Source organism: Pantherophis guttatus, chromosome 2 (assembly GCF_059756535.1).
Source record: "Pantherophis guttatus breed Tessera chromosome 2, ASM5975653v1, whole genome shotgun sequence".
Taxonomy (NCBI): Eukaryota; Metazoa; Chordata; class Lepidosauria; order Squamata; family Colubridae; genus Pantherophis; species Pantherophis guttatus.
Genome location: NC_142064.1, coordinates 169,702,471 through 169,730,359, shown reverse-complemented (window position 1 = coordinate 169,730,359; position 27,889 = coordinate 169,702,471). Strand labels below are relative to the sequence as shown.

The 27,889-nt window shown below is 37.5% G+C and overlaps 1 protein-coding gene across 1 annotated transcript; it reads left to right on the top strand.

The window, feature by feature from the left end:
* Window positions 1-26,640, top strand: LOC117676597 (cytochrome P450 2C20-like). The gene is given in 9 exon segments (XM_087885163.1): window positions 1-174; window positions 2,584-2,746; window positions 6,997-7,146; window positions 9,954-10,118; window positions 19,436-19,624; window positions 21,067-21,254; window positions 23,734-23,851; window positions 23,854-23,871; window positions 26,379-26,640. Coding segments are annotated over 9 exon segments (1,353 nt in total). The 3' UTR covers window positions 26,567-26,640.
* Window positions 26,641-27,889: the final 1,249 nt, after the last annotated feature.

The following is a 27,889-nucleotide window of genomic DNA, read 5'->3' as shown; positions in this document are numbered from 1 at the left end:
ATGGAGCTGACATGGACAGTAGCTTTTCTTCTTCATTCTATAATTTTCACCCTTTTCTCATATTTCCAATTGTACAAGAGAAAAGGGCAGCTGCCCCCTAGACCTACTCCATGGCCTATTTTGGGGAACCTCTTTCAGGGAGATGTACTACCTCTGATTAAATCCCATAAAAAGGTAAGATTAACTAACTATTGTACTTCTCCAAAGATATTTGATGTCACCAAAATCCCTTCTACATATACAATTAAGGTGAAAAATAGGTTTGAACAACTGGACACTGCTGGGAAGATGCCTGATGAGTTGTCACAGGAAATTCAACATATGCCATATAAGAAGTCAGAGAAAAAGTACAAATGGATTTAAGTTGAAACCATCAAAATAGCTGAACAAAGAAAAGCAGTCAAGACAGCAAGCAAATGGGAAGAAGCATCTAAACTGTTTTTGAAAATGTTGAAGGGTACTGGGCCTAAAACAGAACCTTGGGGTTCCTCTCCCTCCCCCCCCATAGAGAAGTAGTTACATTGAGGTGTACACGATGAGTGTGATTTGTTATCCAGCTACAAATCTATCTGGTGGTGATGTTGTCTACATTTTTTTAGCTTCAAGTATGCTACAGTATGTCCCGTGCATTTCACTGGTCTACTAATTTAGTCACTTTGTCAAAGAATGAAATGAGATTTGTTTGGCATGATCTGTTTTTAACAAACCTATGGTGGCTACTAGTTATAACTGTATTTGTTCCTAGATGTTCACAAATCTGTTTTTTTTTTAAATTATTTTTTCCAGTATCTTCCCAGGTAGTAATGTTAGGCTGATTGCTCTGTAGTTCCCTGGATCTGTTCTCCCCATCCCTTTTTTTGAAGATGGTTTTGCTTCCAGGCTCTTAATGATCTTAGTTGTTGATCTTTGCACTTTTTCTAAGGTCTTAACATCATTTTTGTAATGTGGTGGCCAGAGGTGGGGTTTTTTTTACTATTGGTTCTGTGGGCATGTCTTAGTGGGCATGGCATGTCTTGATGGGCGTGACTTGGTGGGCATGGCAGGGGAAGGATACTGTAAAATCTCCATTTCCTCCCGATCAGCTGGGACTTGGGAGGCAGAGAATAGATTGGGGGGGGGGCAGTCAACATTGTTACTACCGGTTCTCCAGAACTGGTCAGAACCTGCTGAAACCCACCTCTGGTGGTGACCAAAACTGGATGCAGTATTGCAGGTGTGGTCTTACTAAGGATTTATAAAGTAGTACTAATATTTTTATATTACTATACTAATATTTTGATTCTTTGCCTCTGTTTATACAACAAAGGATTGTATTAGCTTTTTGGGCTGCAGGTGCACACTGCTGGCCCATGTTTAAGTGATTGTCCACTACGACTCCAAGATCCCTCTCACAGTTACTGTTCTGAGCCAGGTTCAGGCAACTTTAACTCCCTCTGTCACTTCTTCTCTATTTGTAAGAATTGGGTCCAGTATAGCAATAGCAATAGCACTTAAACTTATATGTCGCTTCACAGTGCTTTACACCCCTCTCAAAGTGATTTACAGAGTCTGCATATTGCCCCCAACAATCTGGGTCTTCATTTTACTTTTCCTCTAGTTCCCTCCTCTACCTTTTGGATGACAAAGTTGTTGGCTAACTTTGGTTAGGAATCTGTTCGATCTCCCACTTGCTGCAGAATTTGTCTCTCAGTTGATATCAAGTTAGTTAAACTCTCCAATTACTACTGTGGTATATTAACATTTGTTAATTGATTAACAAAGAATTCATCTATTTCTTCTACTTGGTTGGTTGGCCTGTAGTATATGCCTATAGCAATGTCATTCTTTTTTTCCTTTTATATTGACCCATTTGGATTCTAGGAGGTTATCATCCTTGGTTTTATGTATTTCTGTAGAGATATATTGATCTTTTATATATAATGCAACTGTACCTCCTCTTTTGTTAGGTCTAATTCTTTTTAGTAGTTTGTATCCTTCCATTAGTACATTCCAGTCATGAGTTTATTCCCACCAAGTTTCAGTGATGGCATAATATAATTTTGGAGCAAAAATTAATATAAGACCTCATCTTATTTTTAGGGAGCACGGTAGTATATAGGCATTTGAATGCTTTATTGGTCTTGGATATGTTTGTTAGATTTCACATAGATTTTTAGCAAGCTAAAGAAAGACTAGATTGGATTATCAGGCTCAGTTTTACCTTTGTAAAATATAACATTTCATGTACTGGTAAAAAGAGAACTGCTGCATTTTATTACTTTGGGGCTAGTACATCAGAAATGCAACCAAAGCAGAGTTTTACCTGAAGCAGTTCATGCTATTCTCTGCAAGATAGATTCACTAATCCACAGATATCCATGAAGGCCAACATAACACTGTCACTCATTAACTAGAAGATATAAGCCATGTAATGGAACATAATCATATTGTTGTATTCTTTGAGCATTAAAAGTTATTGAACTTTTGCTTGAATATGCTGGAGGTCTGTCTTTATAAAATTTAAGAAGTATTTGAAGCATACTTTAGAATAATTTCACACAAAAATGCCTAATTAAGTGAAATTTCATCTAATTCTACCTTTAGCTTGCTGCAAAATATGGACCTATATTTACTGTCTGGATCGGATCAAAACCAATGGTTGCTCTTTACGGATATGAGATTGTAAAAGATGCTTTGATGGATCATGCAGAAGAATTTAGTGGGCGAACTGAAATGCCTTTGAAGAGGCGACTATTCCAAAATAAAGGTTTATTTTCTTGTTTTTCTTACTGATAGCTATGAATGTTTCATTTGAAGGGAGGTTTTGTAAAGATGTTGATTTTGTTATGCTTCATGAAGTGGGAGGAAATGTTTTTTCACCATTTTACTTTCACTCCTGAAGTCTGCTCAGGTTGTTGTTTACTTGCAAGAAAATATAATCTCACCTTAAACTGGTCCTCACAAAACATTTTTCAAAAAAGACACTTTGGGTCCTGTTATGTGGACTAATGTTGAAAGTTAATTTCATGTACCTTCATTTTGGACTTTGAAGAAATAGGACAAAATGAATATTAACATCTTTGAATTTTAATGTTAGAGAAGACTCCAGGGAATATTATGGATAGCCAAGACATCAAACAACTGGATAATTAAGAAAGAGAACACTCAGGCTTCCGGTTTGGCTTCCGTCGCCACCAGACGGTCTTTTGAGACCGCCAGTCCTGTCGCCCGTAAAGAGCTGCCTTTACAGCTGAAAGGCGGCTCGAAAAACTCTGTTTCCTTAAGGAAATGTGAGACAGAGCCGGCAAGGGCAGGTAGAGCCCTCTGCGAAGTCCCCAGAGTTTTTTTTACTCCTGGGGAGGAAGCAGGATGAGGCTCCCTATTTTCGCTCACCACTGCTCCGGGCTTTGGGAGAACTCTGCGCTTTGCAGAGCCAGGCGATGGGACCAGACCAACTAATGAAACTAACAGATCGTCTGAATAAGTAGGATGAAATCCGGATCTGGGATCCTAAATTGCAAGTATTTCTAACAACCCTAAGACTGATTTTAAAAGTAAAGAAGAGTGAAAAGGGGAAAAAAGAAAGTTTAAAATGGCGACTGGCTGAGGCTTGAGAAGAAAGCCGAAAGTGAAAGTCCTTCCGTTTGAATAGTTTAATATGTTACAAAGTAACTGAAACAATAGCGCTGGCTAGAAGTGAAGAGAAAAATTCTTATTTCATGCTTCTTTCTTCTTAGAGACTTGATATTGATATTGTTTGGAGAGAAGTCTTTTTCCATAAAGGGAAAAAAAAAATCTGTGGGGCAGGATGGCATTAAAACTGACAAAGCCAGATAATCAAGCTGGGGGGGGGGCTCCCCCATTTATAAACCACATGAAAAGTTTTGAGCTTGCAGATGCAGAAGAATGGCTTTAAAGACCTAAAGGAATTTGTATTGGAGGAGATGGCAAGACATGATGAGATTGTGAACCAGAACCTTGAAAAATTTAGACAGGAAATTAAAGAGTTGGTTCAACAAAAGTATGATAACCTGAAGCAACATATGAAAAGTTTCTTAGAAACAATTATAAAGATGAATAAAGATATCAATTTAGAAATAGAGTCTAAAATGAAGGAAGTTGATTATAAGATTCATAATTTGGATAATAAAATACAAAGAATTGAAAATGATTTAACAATGATTCAAGAAAAAAGCTCAGAAGTAGAGTCTAAAAAATTAAAGGAAGCTGACTACAAGACTTACAATGCAGATAATATAAAACAAAGGATTGAAAATGAAGTCATAATGATGCAGTTCAGATTCATGGAATTTGCGGTCAGAATTAGGGGAATACAGGAAAATAAAAGAGAAGATTTGAGAAAGATGTCTGCTGAAGTTCTGGCTGTGATTTTAAAGGTTAGTCCTGAAGAGGTATCCTGTAAGATTGATAAGGCCTACAGAGAAAATTCTTGGGTGGCAAAGCAAAGGCAGTTGCCTAGAGATGTGATGATTTACTTTACTGATAAGGGAATAAGAAACGATATTGTGCAAAAGTGTCAGCCTCAGCTTTTGCCTGCTTCAGCTGCCATAAGAAACGGGGGAGGGATTAGTTATAGGACGAGGGGTGGGGAGATGCAAGATTTGTTTTTTCCTTGTAGGATGTGTCTTCATGAGAAACGAAAGTGATTCTTCAAAGGGGACGGCTGACCAACTGCCCTACATTCCTGATGAATGACGCTGCCAGACGTGATGCCACCTGACCTTTGGAAGACCTTTGGATTGGCTGATGATATATGGACAAGGGGGGGGAGAGATGCTTAGTAGATGCATTTCGCGCGTTTTGCTCACTTCCAGCTTTACCTGGGTTGTTAATCATTTCATATTCAGTAAAAGTACCAAATTCTTCAAAATGCTTGAGTTTGGGTTTTTCTTTCCTGAATACTGAAGGAAGCATACCTGACAAAAAGTCTTTTAACTCCACTCTTGAAATGCATGGAAGGAAGATTTGGATATATAAAGAGCTGCCGTCCAAGATGTTAAAAGATAGAAAGGATTTTGGATTTTTGGTGACTGAGCTAAAGAAACAAAACATCTCAGGTAGGTGGGATTTAGGTGGGATGCTCCAGTTGGTATAATATTGAGATATCAAGGAGAAAGATATCAACTAAATACTGTTGAAAAAGCGGAAGAATTTTATTACAAGGTTCTTAAAATGGATTCAACATCTCCATGTATGCCATCAGTGTCAGGAACACACGAGGGGAATAAAGAAAAGCAAAACCAACAAGAGATTGAAACCCAGGCTAAGCAGATGGAGATGGAGGTAATGGAAAAACAACAAGTTACAGAGGCCTTTTTGGATGAGCCGCTTTTGGATTCTCCTTCAGAGGTTATAGTTGGATTACCTATAAATACAAAAGAGGCGGCTTCGGATCTTAATGTGATGTTTTATCAAGTTACAGACCAGCATGGAAATCAATCAGCTGATATACAAGTTCTAGAAAGGCAACCAGGATGGAGATCTAAACCACAAAAAGTTAAGAAAAGAAGAAGCAAGTTCTACAAAACTAAAAAAAATTAGACTAAACAACAGTCTAATGCCAGTTACTTAAGAGACAATTAAATATACATGAAAATATAGCTGAGGCAAAGTATTGGTTTATACTATTTTGAGAAGAATGACAGATCTCTGCAGTGCTGTGCTTTTGGGATGTGGAAGATGGCCTTTAATTGAGTGGATTGGAACTTTCTATTTTTGGACTCTTCGACAAATGGATTACGTATATGTTGAGCTACGAGGCAAGAGAACTATGGAATTGGGGCATGTAGAAGATCTGGTTGTTACCCTAACACGGTGGTTGAAATTAATAATCTAGATGAAAGACATTACAGAAGATACTATATGGAATATAAATATAAAGTCACTCGGTTGGTTTTTTATATACGAAAACACTTATTATTGATGGGTGCAGATGGTAATTGAAGATACTGAACATACTGTTGGAACTAGAACTTGATGTTACCCTATCATGGGTGATAATTAATAATCCAGTTGAAAGACATTACAGAAGATATCATATGGATATCATATGTATGGGGGAGGAGGAAATGGGTAGATTATGAATTGAAATTGCCAAATTAGGATTTATTATATAATCTTACAGCTGAATGTTGCTCTGAAATGTATAGTATAGGGGGGATATAATAATATTGTTAGAAAGAAATGGTTAGCATATGGGGGGTGGAGTAAAAGGATAGTAAAGTATTATATAATCTGTTATTAATCTGGGTTTTATTTTGGAGAAGCCACAGGGGGAGGGGAGGGTGAGTGGGGGTTAGGGAGGAGGGGGAAAAAAGGGGGGAAAATCTGTATTTGAAAAACTTTTTCAATAAAAAAAAAGAAAGAGAACACTCAGAGTTATCATTGAAGCGCAGATGACCAATTTCTCATATTTCAGACAGTTTGTGTGAAGGCCTAACTTTCTAGTGAGAATTGTAATTGTGGGAAAGATGAAAGGAAGGAGACGATGGATTTGGTTACAATGGCAGCAAATACTGTGTTAGGACCAGATTGCTGTAGAGAAGATCTATGCAGCTACTAATATTTGGCAGTGACTTATTGGCTCATACTCTAGCAAACATAGCTTGAAACTGTGTTCTTTTTATTAGGGACAACTCTACTGCACAAAAATATCCGACCTGAAGCAACTCCAAAATTTTTTGGCTCACTGAAAATGGCATCTCAGTATACAATTCTCTCCATGTCTGGTGTAGGGATTTGTTCCTCAACCATACCACACTTACAGAAACCTGTGACATTACTTCTACAACTTCATTCATTGGTCTTTTAATATGGCAGAAATCAAGAATGGAAAGATGAAAATTGTGCAGTTCAGCTAACTAGCAATTCAAGCATGAAGGCTTGTTTACTTTAAAAGTGGAGAGGAAAAGTGTAATGCATGATTTTTTTTGCCGTTCTGCAAAATTTGAGAACTGATATCACATTGTGATCTGTTTCCTGTGTCTTTGGTTTCAGTTATGACCAATATTGATGAGAAGAAACGGAAGGAACTGTGGCAGTTCACACTGTCCACTTTGCGAGATTTTGGGATGGGGAAGAAAAGAATGTCTGAGAGGGTGCAGGAGGAAGCTCTTTGTGTGGTGGAGGAAATGGATACCACAAAAAGTTAAAAAAAAATTGGAAAGGGTTTGTTGTATTATGTGAACACTAGATTCTACACTGAATCTCAAATCCTCTGCACTTAAGTGCACAAAATAAAGACAAACTTAAATAGGGAGTGAGTGCCCCTCTCTTTCATTTTTGCAATATTGTTCAGAAGCAAAAAGAAAAGTGCACACAAGAAAATTTCAAGCTGTTTCTCCCTCTTTTCTATCCAGTATTTGGCTTCATAAAATTACAAGTTTGCTCAGAAGTACTAAGATCTTAATGTGGTTGCATGAACTGAGAGATACAAAATACTAGGAAGTATTAATGGGGTAGTTATAAATTCATAAAATTACAAGTTTGCTCAAAGGTAGTGAAATATTATGCTGGATGCATTATCCAAGAGAACACATGTCAAGCAAATTCATCAACCAGCAAAACACTTTATGGATATAGGGATATAGAGAATCAGCAAATACAACCTCTGGCTGGTCGCAGAGTGGGGAGGGAATGGGGATTTTGCAGTATCCTTCCCCTGCCGTGTCTACAAAGCCACGCCCACTAAGCCACACCATGCCCACCAAGTCACACCCACAGAACCAGTAGTAAAAAAAATTGAATTTCACCACTGAGTCTGTCCCATTTGAAGTAATATGAAAATATTTATTCTCCCGTCTTTTTTGTTTACTTTTGGACATTCCCTTCCTGTCCATTTGTTGGCAGGTAATCCTATTGCAGGCATAATGGTTGCTAAAGTTATCCATATCATTCTCCAAGGCCAAGCATTAGAAATGAAGGCTACTATTTTTTTAATAACATAAGTCTTCTAAAAGTGAGCATGTATAGAAATTTGCTTTCTGTGCTAATTTAAATGTTACCAGACAAGCAAATTGTTCCTTCCTCTGCATCAAATGTTGATACAGAAATACCTTCAATTCGAAGATCTTTTTCATATTCTAAAGTCAGGATGGTTAAATTACGTTTCCCTTAATTGAAAGAGGCACTACAAAGGGTTTCATGAATTACTTTATTTCAATTCCAAGTAGAATTTTTATTCTTCTGTTTTACTTTCTGTGTTCTTTTTAGGAGCAGAATCCATCTGAGGATGTCTACACTCCTGAAGGTCTTGTGAATAATGTGTATGGACTCATTACTGCTGGGGCAATAACCACAAGCCAGGCTTTGCTCTGCAGCCTTCTAGCAGTGGCTAAATTGCCACACATTCAAGGTAGAGAAATATCCCCAAACATAGAAATGTGTCAGTACTCTTAGGACCTTCACTACTAATGCTAGGAAAAAGAAAGTAAAGATGTTATTGAGTACGTTAAACTCAATGCAGCTGCATTTCTGCAGTTTTCCTGAGAAGTCTTGGGAAGTCTTTTGCCAACATCACCTTCTAGAATGTTTTTTGTTTTGTTTTCATTTTACATTTCTTAGTCCAGCTAACCCTTGGAACAAATGGGTCTTGTACAGTGGTGAAATGTAAAATTTGTTACTACTGGTTGCGTGGGTGTGGCTTGGTGGTGGTGGGTGTAATATGACTGGGTGGGCGTGGCCAACTTTTCTTTTTTACTTTTAAAAGCATTTTTTCTACAACCTCTTCGGCCGAAGAGGTTGTAAAAAAATTCTTTTTAAAAGCCTCTGAAGATCAGCCGAAGAGGTTGTAGAAAAAATGATTTTAAAAGGCTCTGACAATCCCAGCTGAGCCGCGTGATCATCAGAGGCTTTTTTTTTTAACTTTTAAAAGCATTTTTTCTGAAGTTGAAGAAAAAATGCTTTTAAAAGTAAAAAAAAAAGCCTCTGATGATCGCGCAACTCAGCTGGCCATAGGGGGTGGGCAGGGATTTTTGCTACTGGTTCTCCGAACCACCCGCCGTCATTGCTACCGGATTGGGCGATCCAGTTCGAACCAGGAACATTTCACCCCTGGTCTTGCATCAGATCTTGAGGTTTCATGAAGACAATTCTAGTGAAATAATATCCATTAGATCATGAAGAGGCAGCTGTGATTGAATGCTTTAACAACAGCAATCTTTTTCCCCCATACAGCCATAGAGCAGTTTAACCAATTACATTAACTGAATAATTGCTTAATGAAATTCAGCCAGTTTGGACTGGTTCTGGCATACTGGTAGCGGAAATTTTGAGTAGTTTGGAGAAAGGACAAATACCACCTCTGGCTGGCCCCTCCCATGGCCTCTGGCTCGCCGCTCACCCCACCCGCCCAGTCACTGCCTGCCCCCACCTGCCCAGTTGCTGCTCAATCCACTTGCCCACTCACCCCACCCCGCCCACCCTCTTGCCCCACCCTGCTCCACCCAGTCACTCCTCATCTACTTCTTTTATTTTTATTTAAGTATTAAATGCATGAAATAATAAACTATTTTTTGGTATATCTTCTTTTTGTAGGTCATTAGGGCAAAAAAGTGACATCAACTTGGCCACGCCCACCCAGTCACATGACCACCCAACCATGCCCACCCAGTCACACGACCACCAGCCATGACCACCAAGCCACGCCCACAGAACCAGTAGTAAAAAAAATTGAATCCCACTACTGATACTGGCCACATGGCCATGGAGACATCTTCTGACAGCGCTGGCTCTTCGGTTTAGAAATGGAGATGACCACTGTCCCCTAGAGCCAGAAATGATTAGCACGCATGTGTTGGGGGAACCTTTACCTTACTGCATTCTAACCACTGAGCCACCACGACTCTAAATAGAATGTAATATAAAGAAAATTAACAAAATGACTAGGACGAAGGATTTGGGGATGCAAAATGTGGTCACACAATCTCTTTTCTACTTTCTTTTTGCTGTTTTAGGTCAGCCCTTTGACATACTCCCAACCATCACAGCTTCTGTTTCTAATGTTTTGTGCTATGTGATCTTTGGAAATCGATTCTCTTATGAAGATAAAAACTTCATTGAACTATTGGAAATCTTTAAGGCATTTAATAGTTTCTTCCTGAGCACTCCTGGAGTGGTATGTTGACTTTATGTGCTTCTACAAGCAGGGTTTTCACTTTGTTTAAGAGGAAGAAGCTTCAATTAGTTCCTTTCAACTTACAAAAATGGGAGGATTTTTAAAGTGACCTCATAAAAGGTGTATTTGTGAGAATCACATTGTTCACATGATTATTTCTCTTGCTCCTGATTAGTTCATATGTTGCCACTTAGCAGTGATTATTTTCAGAGTTATCGAAGATGCATAAAGCTTCAGCCCTGCTTTTCAGCTAACTATTCTAAGTTCTTAACTACTGCCTATTTCAAAGAGGCATTCATAAATAATTGTTCATATATTTCTCATAGTGGCAGCTGACAACTGCTAATCTCCTCTGTTGACCTATGGCACTTGGCTGGAAGAGCAATAATTTCCTCAATGTCTTCAATGGCAGAGTGTCTAATGTACTGCCTTCGCTTGAAAACGTCTTAAAAATTCAGGAAGATATCCAGAGATGCATCTGCCTTAAAAAATGCCGACACTGAACTGTAAAACACAGTCAAACATCAGCACAGGAAATTGTTTATGACAATGTTTATATCATGGATCCCAAAATTTGGATGCATTCTGCAAATTAGTCCAGCTGAGATGTCTTAGAGATATCTCTACCAAGATATCTCTTCAGATATCTGAAATATCTTCAAAACATATTTCCCTATGAGGAACACTTTTGCAAAGTTAAATGTTGAGGGTTTTAGTAATATATTTTATATTTCTTTAGTAATATATTTTATATTTCTTTGGTAAGGAGGCACTGCAGAATAAAGTGAATATATCTGTATATGTTCTTGCATATATATATATATGTTTTTCCTCTAGCCAGGTTTTTCCTATGTAACCAAGGTTTTTCTGCAGCTTGGTTACGTAGGAAAAACCTGGCTAGAGGAAAAACACACATAAATCCTACGAAGAAGTAAGAATATATATATATATATGTCTCTCTCGCTCTCTCTGTGTGTGTGTGTGTGTGTGTGTGTGTGTGTGTGTGTGTGTGAACAGTTAATATCTCGGGTTTCTTCCCGTGTAATTGTAAACATATCCTTAAAAGGGGGGAATTACAATTTACAATTACACGGGAAGAAACCCGAGATATTAACTGTACACACATATATTAGGATGAAGCTAGGAGCTGAACCATGGGTTGCATCTCTTATTTCAATCCTACCCACTAGATGTCAGTAGTATGATCTTTGAAGTTTTGCATGGTGGCCTTATTAAAATGTAGAAACTGGAGAAGTGCTTCTGTCAGAGGACTCCCACTCATTTTTCTATTCGTAAAAAAAAGCAGAAGAGGGTAAAAAATGTCCCTGTCCTTGTAAGATTGACCCTGCAAAACCTCCTGTGTCCTCCTTCTGGCAAAATGGAAAAGGGTTATGGAAGGGGATACCAGAGAGAAGAGAGTCTGTAAACAGAATGTAATACTTCAGAGCAAGATTTCAAAAGCTCAGTTTGTAAGATGGAGATGGATGCTCTATTCCATGAAGAGATTTATTTATTAAAATTATATGCCCCCTATTTCACTATCAAGCAACTCTGGGCAGCTTACAATGCCCTAAATAATAGAATAAAACAATTAAAAGGTTAGAATCTGGAGACTTCCGGCGGTGACGTCAGCGTGTAAGGAGCGAGGGGAATGAGGCTCCGTCCCCGAAGCTCCAATTTTCTTGATTGGAAGCCGTTTTTGGCACTATCGACCACGGAGAGGTCGACAGAAAAAGGAGGACTCTCTAGGACCTCGGGGTGACAGCAATCACCCTGAAGGTTCAGAGGAAACCCTCCTAATTCCAGCCAGGAAAAAAACCAGCCATCTTGGCTGGCCGGAGCGCTGTCAACCGATAAGTGTGGAAGCGAAGATTCAAGAGAAACATCGGTAAAGACTAAGTAGATTGAGATATAAAGGTATAATTATAAGGACCTAAATATATTGGCGAGAATAGGACTCCAGAAAGTGGCGGCAAGATTGTCAAGCAAGCGGCGAGAGACAGTGATCGGAGCGAAGCTCAATACACACAATGACAACGCAGATTTGACAGGCGAAAGGAACGAGTGACAGACAAAGAGGATTACAAGTAAGCGGTGGATTATAACCTTAAAATAACACAATTTGACTTAACAGAAGAAAAAAGGATTATTTAAGAGAAAGATTGTAGAAAGTAAACCTAAAGAACTGAGACTTTTTTAAGATCGTTGTGAGCGGAAGGAAACCAACTGAACAGTAGCGAATGGCGGACTGAGGATTTGGAGAAGGAAACTTTCACTTTGTATCCAGCGACAATAACAAATTCAACTACAGACACAAGACGTGTAGTGAGACATTAGATACATTGACGCTGTTGCTAAAGGAGATACAACCAACTACACAGGATTATTGGAACAATTGATTTACTTACGGATTTAATAGAGGATATTGAAATAGAACTGGGACAGCTGAGTGTAAAGAGGGCGAACTGAAGAACGAAGGAAGAAGGAAAGGAGAAGGAAGCAACCCCAATTGGTCTGAGAGTGATATACTTGAGAACTTTAAATATTAAACTGCTAAATTTCATCTATTTTAAAACTTACTTAACTTTGCTTAAAGAATATTAATATCAAATCTGAAATTATTATAATACATAATAAGGAATTGATTTAACATTATTATTATTATTATTTTTTCTTTTTCTTATTGTCTTACTGTTTCCTACCCTATTGAAATAATTATATAGATTGCAAAATAATATATTGATTAAGTGGAATTATATTGCATATTGACTAGAAAGTTAGATATTAATATAGACATTGCATAGAGATTGTTATAGATATCATTAAGGAATAATAATTGTAATAATTAATATAGGTAGCATATATTGGTAACGGTGATATAACTCAATAGAATACTTTAGATTATTTATAGAGAACTTTAATCCCATTGATCTATCATAGAAAGGTTATATAGAGATTGTTTAATTTTAAAGTGAATTTAAGTATTGTGATTATTCAGTATTTAAGTATTAATTGCATTATACTGTTTAGGGACAAGAATAGAAGAATGAATTGTTAAAATACTGTTTTTTCTCCCTAACTCCTTCGAATTAACTATCCTGATCCTTATATAACGATATTCCACCCACCCCCAATCAATTAGTATATGAAAATTTGGGGAAAATTAATACAAAAGACAACGATGGCAACATCTTCACTAACAATAACTAAATCAGGGAAAAAATTAACAACAAACCCAATACCTACACAATCTTCACCCGCACAACAAAAAACCATAGACACGATGTTAACTACAGACAAAGAAAAAACTGCCAGTGCACACAGCATACAGAATATACAGTCTATACTAGCTATGATTCAGGAGGGGATGAACAAAACCCAAGAAACAATTGCAAATAACCACGAAGAAACAAAAAAGAACCATGAGGAATTGAAATCAGAAGTAGGACAAATAAATGATAATATTAAAAAAATGGACGATAAGATCGAGAGAATACAACAAAACATAGTCAAAAACGAAGAACGAATCCAAAACATGGAAGCCAAAATGATTCTAACGGAGAAAAAGATGGACAATATCGAACAAAATCAAATGGAGTCAAATAGAGAACTCGAAGAGTCAATTACCCATTTAGAATTAGAAAAAGCATCATTCTTCTTACGATTTCAAAATATTGCAGAAACAAAAGGAGAAGATCTAAGAGACCTGATGACAGATATATTAGTAGAGGCTACCCAAAAGGAAAAAAGCGATATTAGTAGGGAAATTGACGAAATATATAGAGTCCATACGAACTATGCTTGTAGGAACAAACTACCTAAAGAAATACATGTTAGATTCGCACGTAAAACTGTAAAAGAAGAGATTTACACGTCCATGAGAGAGGGAAAACCCTGCTACCAAGGGAAAGAAATAATAACCCTAAAACAAGTTCCAAGAAGAATAAGAGAATACAGAAAAAACTACAACTTTTTGACAACCCTACTGATTCAACACAAAATAATGTTCCGCTGGCTGGTGCCAGAGGGAATCTTAATATCTTGGGACGACAAAAAATATAAAATCGATACGATAGAGAAGGCACAAGAATTCTTTGATACTCACTTTATAATAGAAGAGGAACAGGAAACTAGACGTGATTCAGATAATGTAAACCAGGAACACCCCACGGGGGAAACAAAAAAAGGAAGGGAAGAGAAGGAGCCTAGGGAAAGGGAGAAGATGGAGAGAGAAGGGGCTAGGGAGAAAACGCATATGGTAACAAGAAACACAAGTAAACTTAAACTAATAAAGAAAAACTAAAGGAAATGGGACGAGAGTTGAAATTAATTTCAATTAATATAAACGGCCTTAATCTACCAACCAAAAGAACATACACTTTCAGAAAACTTCAAAAATTAGACATAGATATTATCAACCTACAAGAAGTACATATCAAAAAACAACATCAACAGTTACTAGAAAACAGAAAACTTGGAACACTATTCACCTCACTATCAGATCAAAAAAAAAAGAGGTATCGCAGTATACATTAAAAGCCATATCCAGGCAAAACAAATCTACACAGATGAAGATGGCAGGATACTAATGATAGATATTTATCTTATTTTTATTTTATATTGGATTTCTATACCGCCCTTCTCCCTAAGGACTCAGGGCGGTGTACAGCCAGATTAAAAAACATGCAGAACAAATATTAAAAACAATTAAAAGATATATAAATTTGGCCCAATTAAAACACATTTACCAATTAAAAATATTAAGATGGAGACCCGAAATATGTTATTGATATCAATATATGCCCCGAACGGGACCCAAAAAGAATACTTTAAAAAGATACACGATAAAATTAAAGAATTAGACTATGAACATCTATGTATAATAGGGGACTATAATGCAATTGTTGACATGGACTATGACTACCAAAGTAACAAAAAAAATAACTCTAGGAAAAAGACACTACCTGATACCTTTAAGGACATGATTCAAGAGTTACAATTGAAAGATGCCTGGAGAGAACTGAATAAAACTAAAAAACAGTACACTTATTATTCAAATCCCCATCAGTCCTGGTCCAGACTAGACATGGCCTGGATGACTGCAGAATTAAGAGAAAATATAAAAGAAATTGAAATCACACCGAATATATGGGCGGACCACAGTCCTATAACAATAGTCTGGAAAGGCCAGCCAAAAAGGGGACGATGGATGATGGATAGAGAGATCATTAAAGATAAAGAATACATAGAGATGATAAAGAAAGAGATGGAGATATTTTTCCAAATAAATAACAGGGAACAAACATCATTGCAAGTCCTATGGGACACTACAAAGGCATATATAAGAGGATTAACAATCTCATTTAAGGCGAAGAAAAACAGAGAGAAACAGCAAAGAAGAAACGATTTATTGACGGAGCTCAGAAAACAGGAAGCAGAATTACAGAACAGACCTGACAAGAAAGAGATCAAGGGGAAAATAAATCTCATCAAACATGAAATAAATTTAATAACAACAACAGAAATAGCTAGGAAAATCAAAATGCAAAACAAAACCAATTTGAATTCGCAAATAAAACAGGACGTTGGTTGGCTTATAAACTAAAGAAAGAAAAGGAAAAAAAATAATACACCAACTACAAGATGAACAAGGACAATTACAGCACATGGACGAAGAAAAAAAGCGAATCGTAAGAAATTTTTACCAGGAATTATATGCACAGGAAGAAATTCAATTGGAAAAAGTGAAAGAGTATATAAATAAATCCAACATTCAAGAAATAAAGGAAACTCAAAGAGAACTCTTAAACAAACCAATATCGATGTCAGAATTAATGGAAGCAAAGAAGAAGCTGAACAACAATAAAACACCAGGTCCAGACGGCATCCCAGCGGAATTTTACAAAATCGAATACCAGCCAATAGATGATATTTTATTACAAGTCCTAAATGAAGCAATCTTAGAAGCCAAAATTCCCAAATCATGGAGTGAAACAATTATCACTCTGATACCCAAAGAAGACTCAGATCTCACCCAAACCAAAAACTACAGACCTATATCGCTTCTAAACGTAGACTATAAATTATTTACATCAATTATGGCCCAGAGAATGAAGAAAATTATCGTGAATTACATCCATCCTGATCAAAATGGATTCATTCCAAACAGGCAAATTAACAAGAACACAAGAACAATAATTAATATACTGGAATATTATGAACAAAAATCGAATGAAAAGATGGCCCTACTCTTCCTTGACGCACAAAAGGCGTTCGACAATCTTAACTGGGGATTCTTAATACTGCAATTAGAAAGAATGGGAACCGGCGACAAATTTTTAAATATGATCAAAACAATATACTCAGACCAAACTGCAAAAATATGGATAAACGGAGAGACAACAGACCAATTTAAAATATCTAAGGGAGTGAGACAAGGATGTCCCCTCTCTCCTATATTATATATACTAGCATTGGAACCACTGTTGAATGAAATTAGGAACGACAATGAAATAAAAGGATTAAGAACAAAAAACCAGGAGTATAAATTACAAGCATTCGCAGACGATGTAGTATTCATTTTAGAACGACCAAAACAATCAGGACTGAATTTACTAAGGAAGATAGATCAATATGGCGAAGTGGCAGGATTGAGAATTAACAGGCAAAAAACAAAACTACTAACCAAAAATTTGACAAAAACCCAGGAGAAAGAATTGGAAGAGACATTAGGAATACAAACAACAACAAAAATAAAATATCTAGGAATCTGGCTCACCAATAAGATATCATCCCTCAAAGAAGACAATTACATCAAATTGGCCAAACAAATCCAGAAGGACTTAGAGGTATGGAGTAAATTGAAATTATCACTACTAGGCAAAATCGCTTCAATTAAAATGACAATTCTACCAAAAATACTATATCTATTTAGAACAATACCGATAAACCCAGGAAAATCATACTTCAAAGACCTTGACAAAATGATATTAAAGTATTTATGGCAAGGAAAAAGAGCCAGGATTAAATTGAAACACCTGCAGGACACTAAAGAAAGGGGTGGCCTGGGACTACCAGATTGGCAAACCTATTATACTGCAACAGCTTTAACTTGGATTAAGGATTGGATGACACTCAAAGATAAAAGAACACTAGCACTAGAAGGATTTGACTTGTCAAAAGGCTGGCACGCATTTCTATGGGAGGAAAAGCCCAGACAACATGAACACTTCAGGAGACATTATATCAGAGGAGCACTGGCAAAAATTTGGACTGAAATAAGGAGAAAACACTACGACAAAATCCCAAGATGGCTATCAACCATGGAGGCCCAAATCTACCCGAACACAATGGACACAGACAGGATGAAAACCTATGACGAATTGTTGAACACAGAGGGAGATATGAAAACAAGAGAGGAACTGAGACAACAGGGCACGGATATTGACTGGTGGCCGTATTTACAGATAAAATCAAGATATAAAAGTGATATGGAAAAATTTGGAATCCAAAAAGAAAGAAATGAATTAGATAAAATTATAATGCAATCAGATGACAAATTAATAACTAAAATATATAATTATCTATTAAAATACAAATTGGAAGAAGAAGTGGTGAAGGAAAATATGATTATTTGGGCCAAAAATTTTGGATATAATATTAACCTAGAGAATTGGGAAAAAATATGGAAAGTAAATACTAAGCTGACAATGTCCGTGCCCTACAAAGAAAATACGTACAAGATGTTTTATAGGTGGCATCTCCCCCCTGCACGGCTGGCAAGGATGTTTCCCAATACTAATCAGAACTGTTGGAAGTGTAAAATACAGAAGGGGACCTACTACCACATGTGGTGGTCATGCCCCAAAGTCAAAAAATTTTGGAAAACAATTCAAAGTCAGCTGGAAGAAATTACCGCCCAAAAAGTACCCCTCAGACCAGAAACCTATCTATTAGGTATACTGACAAAGGACTATAAAAAAGAGACACAATACTTGATAATACACATCCTAACTGCAGCTAGAATCGTCTTCGCACAAATGTGGAAATTGGAAAACACGCCACCAGAAGAAAAAATAATACAAAAAATTATGGAATGTGCAGAAATGGACAAATTGACCAAAGAAATACAAGGAAAAGAAGATACAGATTTTTACTTAATTTGGCAAGAATGGTACAAATGGTTAGACAAAAAAGACACGAAATAAGAGATTACCACCCAATAATACAAAAATAAGGAAATAAAAGGAAATATCGTTATATAAACATTGATACAAGATGAAAGATAATACATATAGATATATTGATATATAATTACCGAAGTAGCTCTATTTTCAAAATTCAAAATTCAAGTTATGTGACTTGATTTCATTGTATAGTTAGTTTATGTCTAGTTTGTTTTAACGTTTTATGTCTATAAAAAATTTATAAAAAAAAAATAAAAAAAAATAAAAGGTTAGAATCTGAATTTGAGCACTGAAAGTGAAAATAATAAAATTAACAGCAAAGTGAATACAAAGGACTAACTGATAAATGGGATGGAGATGGGTTCTTCTCCTAATTGTCTACCACCTCCAGAATGAGATACCTCCATTGGGCCCTCAAGCCAATTGTCAGAGCCAGGTTTTCAGACCCTTTTGGAAGGCCAAGAGGGTAGGGGTGAATCTCACCTCAAAATGAATGATGTTCCAGAGGGCAGGAGCCACAGCAAAAAAAGGTTCATCTCCCAGACTTGGCTAGCTGCAGTTCCTTGGCTTATGGTATTTGGAGAATGATTCTTCTGCCACAGTGCATGTGACAGGCACTGGGGGGAGATGGTTCCTTGCGAAACCTGAGATAAAGGAAAAGTTTTGTATTACAATGCTGGGTTACTGGTAGTTACTAGAGAAAGAATGGATAATAAAAGGCAATAACTCAAGGCAGTGAACATATGCAACACACCTTCCTCTTCTTATTTTCACAACAACAACAACAATGCTTGAGGTGGGTTGGGCTTGAGAAAATGACTAGGCAAGATAACTCAGCTGGCTTTCATCACTAAAATAGAATTTGGCTAACTTGGGTAAAATGGTCTCCTGCTTTCTAGCTTGCTGCTTTAACCACTAGACCAAACTAGCTCATTTGGATCCCAACTGTTTCTCTTTCATTTAAACATGGATCCACCTGAGCAAAACATCTCTTAAATTGAACTAGGCATTCAAACTAACATAGAGAATATGCAGGAGTCTATCTTGGATTATATCCTGCCTACCCTATAAATTGGTCTAGCAGAAAAATAAAGTGAGAAGAAGTAGATGGATAACTTAATGACATGATGATAAGGTTACATATTACAAATTTCTGCTTCTTTATTTGATTTCCATTTTATTTTACAGGAACAAGATTCTTCCTTAATCTGTATTGAAGACTTGGTCATGTCTGTGTTTCAGCTCTTCTTTGCTGGGACAGAAAGCACAGGCAGTTCCATCTCATTTGGCCTTGTCATTCTGGCCAAGTTCCCACATATCCAAAGTATATGAGGTGATAAAGATGCTTAGATACCCTGGAAATGCAAGTTGACATTTTCCTGCCACTTTTTCCATGATGCTTCCAAATATTTGGAGTGACAATCCAAATGCTAATGACAAACCTTCCAAATAAATGTTTTTAAAGAGACTTCAAACAATACAAATCTAATACAAATGTTCTGCTAAATATGTGCCTTTGGTGATTTGCATACACATGTAGATCATGCTTAGAAGAACATATAGCAAGAATCAGCCTGTCATGATGGACAGAGTTTCAGAGGCCTCCATGATTAGTCAGTGGAACGGCTTGCCTTCAGAAGTCATGGATGCTCCAACACTGCAGGTTTTTTTAAAAGAAGAGATTAGACAATCCTTTGTCTGAAATGATATAGTGTTTCCTGCTTGAGAAGGGGTTGGACTGGAAGACCACCATGGTCCCTTCTACCTCTGCTATTCTATTATATCAGGCATGTGAAATATTTTGACTAAAATTACTGTGATAATTTGTGGATCACAAGGATGCACCAATATTTTCCTAGTTCAGCAGACTGTGCTGAAATTATATATAGATGGAATAATTTTAACAATGATTGAGAATGCTTCCCATATTTCGAATACGGGTGGTCCTTGTTTAACAGCCACTTGTTCAGTGACTCTTTGAAATTACAATGAAAAAAAAAAAGGTTTTTGACAAACTAATCAGTCCTTGGACTGTTCCAGTGCTTTTCCAGTGGCTATCACTGCTCTTGAGGAAGCTCTGAATCCTCAGTTTGTCTCTTCTTATAACTTCTTTTGTAAGTGTGGTGTATCGTTGAAAGCGGTACACATAAAACTTCGAAATATAGCCATGTTTATCTTCTCCTACAGATTTATATAATCAGAGCAGTATACTGTATATGCTGTCATTTGGAGAATCTGTGTGGTTGTAACAGAAAACAGGTCTTTCTCGTGCACTAAAATCCCTTTCTTGAGCTCTGACTCCAAGAACATTAATGCAGCCGCTGCATCAGAATTACACAAATATGGATAACTGCTAGGTTTCAGTTAAAGAGATGCCATCTAAGAGTCAATAGGTTAATTCTCCTCTAGGGAGGCAGGCAAAAGAGTAGCTTCAGGGAAATGATTGAATGAAGTTCTACATCCAGCCAGAGAAAATTGCTAGTCAGTGCCCTTACAGTATCAGGCAAAGAAGCTAAATAGACAGCCTTGTTTCCTTATCCTTTAAGGGCAAAAGGTGAAAAGGTGCATTTATGTTGATCTGTTTTCTTCCCAATCAGCAAGCAAAGCTTGGCAAACTTGCTATGTGAATGAACCCACAGAGCTGTGAAATTGGGAAGCAAGAAATTAAAGTGCATCTTTGATGTTCCATATTTAACGATCACAGTACTTTGGAATAGTTTTTAAAAAACAATATTATTTGCTTTAACAAAATATGATTCATTATAGCAAAAGCCCAGCAGGAAATTGATGAGGTTGTGGGAGCAAACTGTGCCCCCTGCATGGAGGATAGGATGGAGATGGCTTATACCAGAGCACTTATTCATGAGATCTTACGTTATCTGCAAGCGGGTATTGAGAACTTCCCACGTATGACAACTCAGGATGTGAATTTCAGAGGACACTTCATCCCTCAGGTATGATAAATCAGTGAACATCGGGGATCCCCTTTGCATACAGATCTTTACCTATAAATGCAATAAAATCACATTTCTGCAATAATTGTTGCTTATATTTTGTGAACATCATTTGAACTCTAGGCCCCTTTAGGCCACTTTTACAGTATGTTCTATTTGAAAATGTCACCCTTAGTCCTAGACATTTCCAACTTGGCAGAGATAGATTCACTGAATTCCATTAAGATTCTTAACGATAAAAGTTAATTCTTTTTTGCTTGCACCAAAGACCTGAGGATGTTTAGTTGTCTTTTTATCACTTTCATTCATAATAAAATTCTGGAAATCTTCCCCCAAAATGCCAAAAGGATGAACAGGTATCAGTAAAATGGATTAATGAATTTAGCCTGCCTCCTTTGGATTCTATAATTCTGCCTTAATAATGGTTTATGGGAGTACTGAATTTGCCTTTTATTAATCAGAAAGCAGAGTCATTTTAGTGGCCTAGTGGTCTAGAGTGAGAGTTGGAATGAGTTGATCTAGTGGCTGAAGCACCACGTTAGGAATTAGGAGACTGGGAGTTCTAGTCCCACTTTAGGCACAAAGCCAACTGGGTGACCCTGGGCCAGTCACTCTCTCTCTCAATCTAAGAAGGATTTGGCAGCAATTCATTTCTGAAAAACATTGCAAAGATAAAGGTCTTGTCTCTGGGAAACAGACCTAGTTGAAGATTGAACAGAGAACATCCTGTCTAAATAGGCTTCCCTGGTGCACTGGTTGCTATATTTTTTGTTTCTAATTAAAACCATTTAGTATTGTAGAAAGTTAACACCCACCAGAACAGTGAAATATCTTAGGAACTAATAAAAAGGCAGAATATTATACTTCCCTGGATGAGAAAACATGCTCTTGGAAAGCAGCCCCCATCTTTGTTAATAGCCCTAGAAAGACTAGGCCATCCTATCTACAAAACAAAAGACCTTCAGCTTCAGGGTAATGGTATTAGCCCTCACTCAAGATCCAAGCCAGGACAGAGCCATTAAACCATAATAGGAATTGCCCAACACCCTTTCAGAACACAAGCCTCTTCATTACATCATCACTCTCCAGGCTTCAACCAAACTTGATTCAGACAGATATGACCCCACATGGCCCCATGGGAGTCCGACTGCAGCCAATAGAACACATTTCTTGCACAGGAGCAGGAAGCTCAAGGGCAAGGCCCAAGAAAAGGTATAAATAACCCTCACTCTCCACTCCACGTAGTCAGCTGCACCAGGATATTGTGCTTGATGGTTCTGTTCCATTAAACCATCTTTCCAGTATCTTTCTCCCTGCTTGGAACTGAACCAGATGGATATTTCTCTCAACAGTATACATACCGTTAAAAACATGTTTCATTTTCCCAATGATTTGTGACTATGGCATGCTAACATTTTTCCTGTGATTGTATAAAAATGCCATTTATTTAAATGGGAAGCTATAGACTTCTTAGATCAAGTGAGGAGTCAGAATGCAACAGAATTCCTAGAGGTTTGTCTGAGAAATTAACCATCAACAGACATATAGCGATAAACCTAATCAATAAATCATTCAAAGGAACAATCAAAGGCCCAGGCAAGAGGCAACAGCCCTTTGCACATTCTTCCCATCACACACCCTTTAAGCAACACTCAAGTAACAGTCAAGGGAAAAAAATCTCCCCAAATCCAGACTGTAGACAGCAAACCAACTTAATTTCTTCACTTTGGAGCACTGATGACATTAATAATCTGATAATGAAATGTCTGCAAGAAAAAATCAAGCTGAAAGGAAGATCTGTCTCAGAATTGTGAAGGCCGAATATAACATTATCAGTGAGCAACTGTAATGGGCTAAGTATGCAGCCATTGTGTCTGTCCTTACCTTCTGTATTGGTTTTAATCCCCCAATCTCATTTTGGATAAAGAGCACCATACAGAAATGTGTTAAAGCCTCTAAATCAAAATGGTGCTGATGTGCCAAGGCAGCACAATATTAACATAACTAGAGAGCACTTCTAAAATAATTCTTTTCTGTTGGAGACAAGGAGTAAGATGTTGAATAGATAACTTTAAAATGCTCTAGCAGTTCTAATAATGTTGCTCCAATTTCTGATGATTACAATTGTTTTGCTAATTTAGGCAATGACAGTGCAGCCTGAGAATTTAAGAACTACCTTGAATTCCACTTGTAATTTGAAGTTGTATGTTTTAATAAATGCAGTTTACATAGATGAAACATAGCAGACAAAGACATCTTGTTATATTCTTCATTTCAAATAACATAATTTTCTGTAAGGTCTTTAAATATGTGAATTCACAATGGTCAAACACCAGGTAGAGTGCAATCTTGCAAATTGCATCATTGGTACTTTTTCATACTGTACCTTCTAAGGAGTCTCATTTTTGAAAGAATTAACAGCCTGTTCCTTTATGGGAAAATCCATCTCTGCTATCTATGCTTTCTTATCTCCTTAAAGGGCACATGTGTTCTTCCATTATGGTTTTCAGTGCATTTTGATCCACTCTGCTATGAAGATCCTGGGAAGTTTGATCCAGGTCATTTCTTGGATGAGAAGGGTGAATTCCAGAAGAATGATACCTGCCTTTCTCTGCAGGTAACAGAGGGGGTATGGCTGATTTAATGGTATGGGGTCTTCAGGGTTTGTCCAAAATTACAAGTACTAACTTGTTACATCACCTATATGATGGATGCTCTTCTTCCTGCCTGCCCTTCCCAGTATCTGTATTAATTTCAAGAGAATCCCAGGAACATACATAGGTAAATGGGGAAATCATTGAGAGAATCTGATTGAATCATGAAGGAGAATGTTCAATCTCTTGAAGCCAGAAGAGACAAGGTGGCTTCTAATTAAGCTCTTCATGTAACAAAGGCTTTTTTTCCCCAGAAAAGCCACTAGTAGTCATAGATCAAGGAGAGAAATATGAATTATGATAGGGCCAATGATAGGGAGAGATTAATATTTCCTCTTTATTGTTTTCCTGATCCAGTTTCCTTTACCATGGTTTCTTTTCTTTAACATTTTAAAGAGAGCATAAAAACTAGCACAAACTACAAAGAAAAGAATACCTAAATAAGCATAAAAAGAAATTGAGGCTTTTAATTTTCTTTGTTTATTATTTGTTCAACTTTATTTGTTCAACTTATATGCCGCCTTTCTCTGAAGACTCAAGGTAGCTTACAATGCATTTAAAAACCATATATTAAAACATTAAACATTAAAACATTTAAAACAATTAAAACCCATTCACACCATTCATGGCCGGATCTTGCCAGATCGCAACAGTGAGATCAACAGCCCCAGGCCTGCCGGAAGAGCCAGGTCTTCACCGCTTTTCGGAAGGCCAATAGGGTGGGGATGGTCCGGATCTCAGGAGGTAACTGGTTCCAGAGAGCTGGGGCAGCCACAGAGAAGGCCCTCCCCTGCGGGCCCGCCAGCCGGCACTGTTTAGCTGATGGGACCCGGAGGAGACCAACTCTGTGGGATCTTACCAGTGGCTGGGAGCTATGCGGTAGAAGGCGGTCTCGAAGATAACCTGGCCCTGAGGCATGTAGGGCTTTAAAGGTAATAACCAACATCTTGAATTGTGACCGGAGACCAATAGGGAGACAGTGCAGCTCGCGGAGAATTGGTGTAATATGGGTGTACCTAGGTGCACCCACGACAGCTCACGCGGCTGTGTTCTGGACCAACTGTAGTCTCCGAACACTTTTCAAGGGTAGCCCCATGTAGAGCGTGTTGCAATAAACTAACTGTGAGGTGACAAGGGCATGAGTGACTGTGAGGAGAGCCTCCTGATCCAAGTAGGGTCGCAGTTGGTGCACCAGGCAAACCTGTGCAAAGGTCCCCCTAGCCACAGCTGACAGATGTTGCACTAATCTTAGCTGTGAGTCTAGGAGGACACCCAAATTGCGAGCCCATTCTGAGGGGGACAATTTCTCCCCCTCCCCAGTACCAAGGATGGACAATCAACATAGTCTTTAGGAGGCAATACCCACAGCCACTCGGTCTTGTCTGGGTTAAGTCTGAGCCTGTTAAAATATGATTGTAAAATTATCTTCCTCTAAGATTACAAAAAACGTTCACTTTTTCTATTATCCATTTTTTCCTAATCACTGAAACCACAAAACATAAGTAATTTTTTTCTGCTTCATAAAAAGGTTTATAAGAGGTTTCCAGACAGCAATAAATGTAACTACTATTTTTTTCTCTAAAGAAGTTAATTTAGCAAATCCACGAATTTCCATCATCTTAACCAACTATTTCTTCATTGTAAATAGTGATGAACCTTTCCACTATTGAGCTTAAAATAATTTTGTTCCAGTTGTCATAAATAAAAGAAAAGTTCCATGATTTATTTCTTAATCCTTGTATCTAGTTTCTGTTACCCCCTATGAGCAGGCAGGAGAGGCTCCTCACCTACTCTGAGAGTAGAGAAATTGAGGGGAAGGGTTAGTGACTCTCTTATTGCTGTGGACCAAATATGTAGCAACCCCTTCCTTCTGGTAGTTGAATTTATGATCCCAAAGAAGACATATGAGATCTGGTTACAGTTCCCTTGGTCTTGTATTTGATTTGAACTTAATGTAAAAAGCTGAAATCCAATTTACTAAGGTGTTCCAAGGACATCAAACTATCTGCCATAATATTTCTCCCAAGTGGCAGATATCTTTTCATTTCATGATTACAATCTTTGTTTCAAAACAGAAAATGGAGTTTCTTCTCCATTTACTTGCATTAGGTTCGTATTGTCTATTGACATACAGCAATATTTTCTTTAAAAAATATTAAAACAACAGAGTAAGTTTTGCACTCTCTAGGTTAAACTTTATGAATAGTTTTCTTAAGTCTTTCTCATTTCTTTCAACAAGAGTTTCTTTAAGTCTTTTTCATGTACAGCCATCAAAGTGGTTTCAGTGGGTTTCCCTCAAAACCATTTCATGAAACATCATGACCATCTCATTTCTTTTTTCTGGGTTCCATAAAGACATTGTGTACATATGCATGTTTTTATTTGATTTTTATAGCTTCCCATTTCAACAAAGGACTAATTAATTAACTAATTGACAATTAACTAATTGTCTTCTTTGTTCTTTTAACAGGGAAAAGCGCATGTCCAGGAGAGGGATTGGCTGATATGGAATTGTTCCTGTTCTTTGCCATTCTGCTCCAGCATTTCACTTTTGAACCGATGATAGACCATGAAGAAGTAAACTTGGTGACTTTGTTCACGGACCTCAAAAAGAATGGGAAGCATCGCTACCTACGTGTCATCAAACGTAAAATTTAACTTAGCAACAAAAAGAAATGATTGTCTCAAAAAATATTCTTTCACCACAAATAAATTTCTAATGTTAAATTCAAGGTTCTTGAAGTTATCAGAATTCCACAAGTGCTGAAAAGTAAAAAAAAAATTGAAATATATATCATAAGTGACTGTTCTACTACGACTATCAACATCACTACCATTGCTACTGTTATTACTGATGTTTGAATTTTGATTTCATCCATAGAGTCAGAATCCGGAATGCAGAAGTTTTCAAGGTTACGGCAGGACCTTAACCCCAATTTTAGGCTGGGGGGTACCAAGTGAAAATCTAAGATTTATTTCAATCTAATGCAATTAAACTAAAATGAATTAAAAACTGTTAACATTTAAGTTTTTAAAAAGTCATTAATTTTTTAATGTCAGCCTTTTCTGAAATATTTTTAGTGATTCTGGTAACCAAAATTTAATCAACACTCCCTTGTCTCTCTTAGATTGCACAGACACAGAACCCAGTTTCATATTTTGATTCATATAATTTTCAATGATGCATCATTTCACTGTAACTTGAGAGTAGCTTCTTAATAGTACCTAAAACAAATATTTTTTTAAACTTGAAAGCTAATATTGTTTGTTAATTTAGCCAAAAGTTTGGATGGGGAACTTAAAGTGAAACTTACAGGTATCTCTTCAACCTAAGACATCTAATACATTTCTAAAATTGCACCTACATTTCAGAAAAAACAACAGTCAGAGGGATTTTTCCAGTTTTCATTGCCCAAAGTGTCTAATGATCTGGTGATGTTCATCATGTTACTTACAGCTTTGCAGAGTATCATGCTTATAGTACAAGCCTATGCCTGCCATTCTGTGATGGCTTCCCCTGATGCTGACTCAGATGAGGAAGAGCAGACTTTTCAGTGGACTTCAGAGGAGGGGGGCAGAGGAGCACCAGGAAGATGCTGGATCCTCCGAGCAGGGAATGAATGGGCCAGAGAAAGAAGAGAGACCAGGAACCTTGGAGGGGCTGTCAGGGGAACAACTGGACAAATGCCTGGCTTGGTGGGCTTGGTTTGGTGGGTGTAGCTCGGTGGGCATGGCTTGGTCATGTGACTGGATCGGTGTAGCTGGGTGGTCGTGTGACTGGGAACTCCTGTTGCTGTGTCCCTCCAAGAAGTTGGATCACTGGTTCCTGGGCCCATTTCTGGAGGAGCAATCACTCACCCAGTGGCTAATAATAAGCTGACCCTGCCTGCCTGGTTCTGTGTTCACTCCATGTTTCATCAGTCTCTTCTAGTTCTTGCAGCTCCCACCATTCCACATAGACCTGTGGCTCTGCCTCCTCTG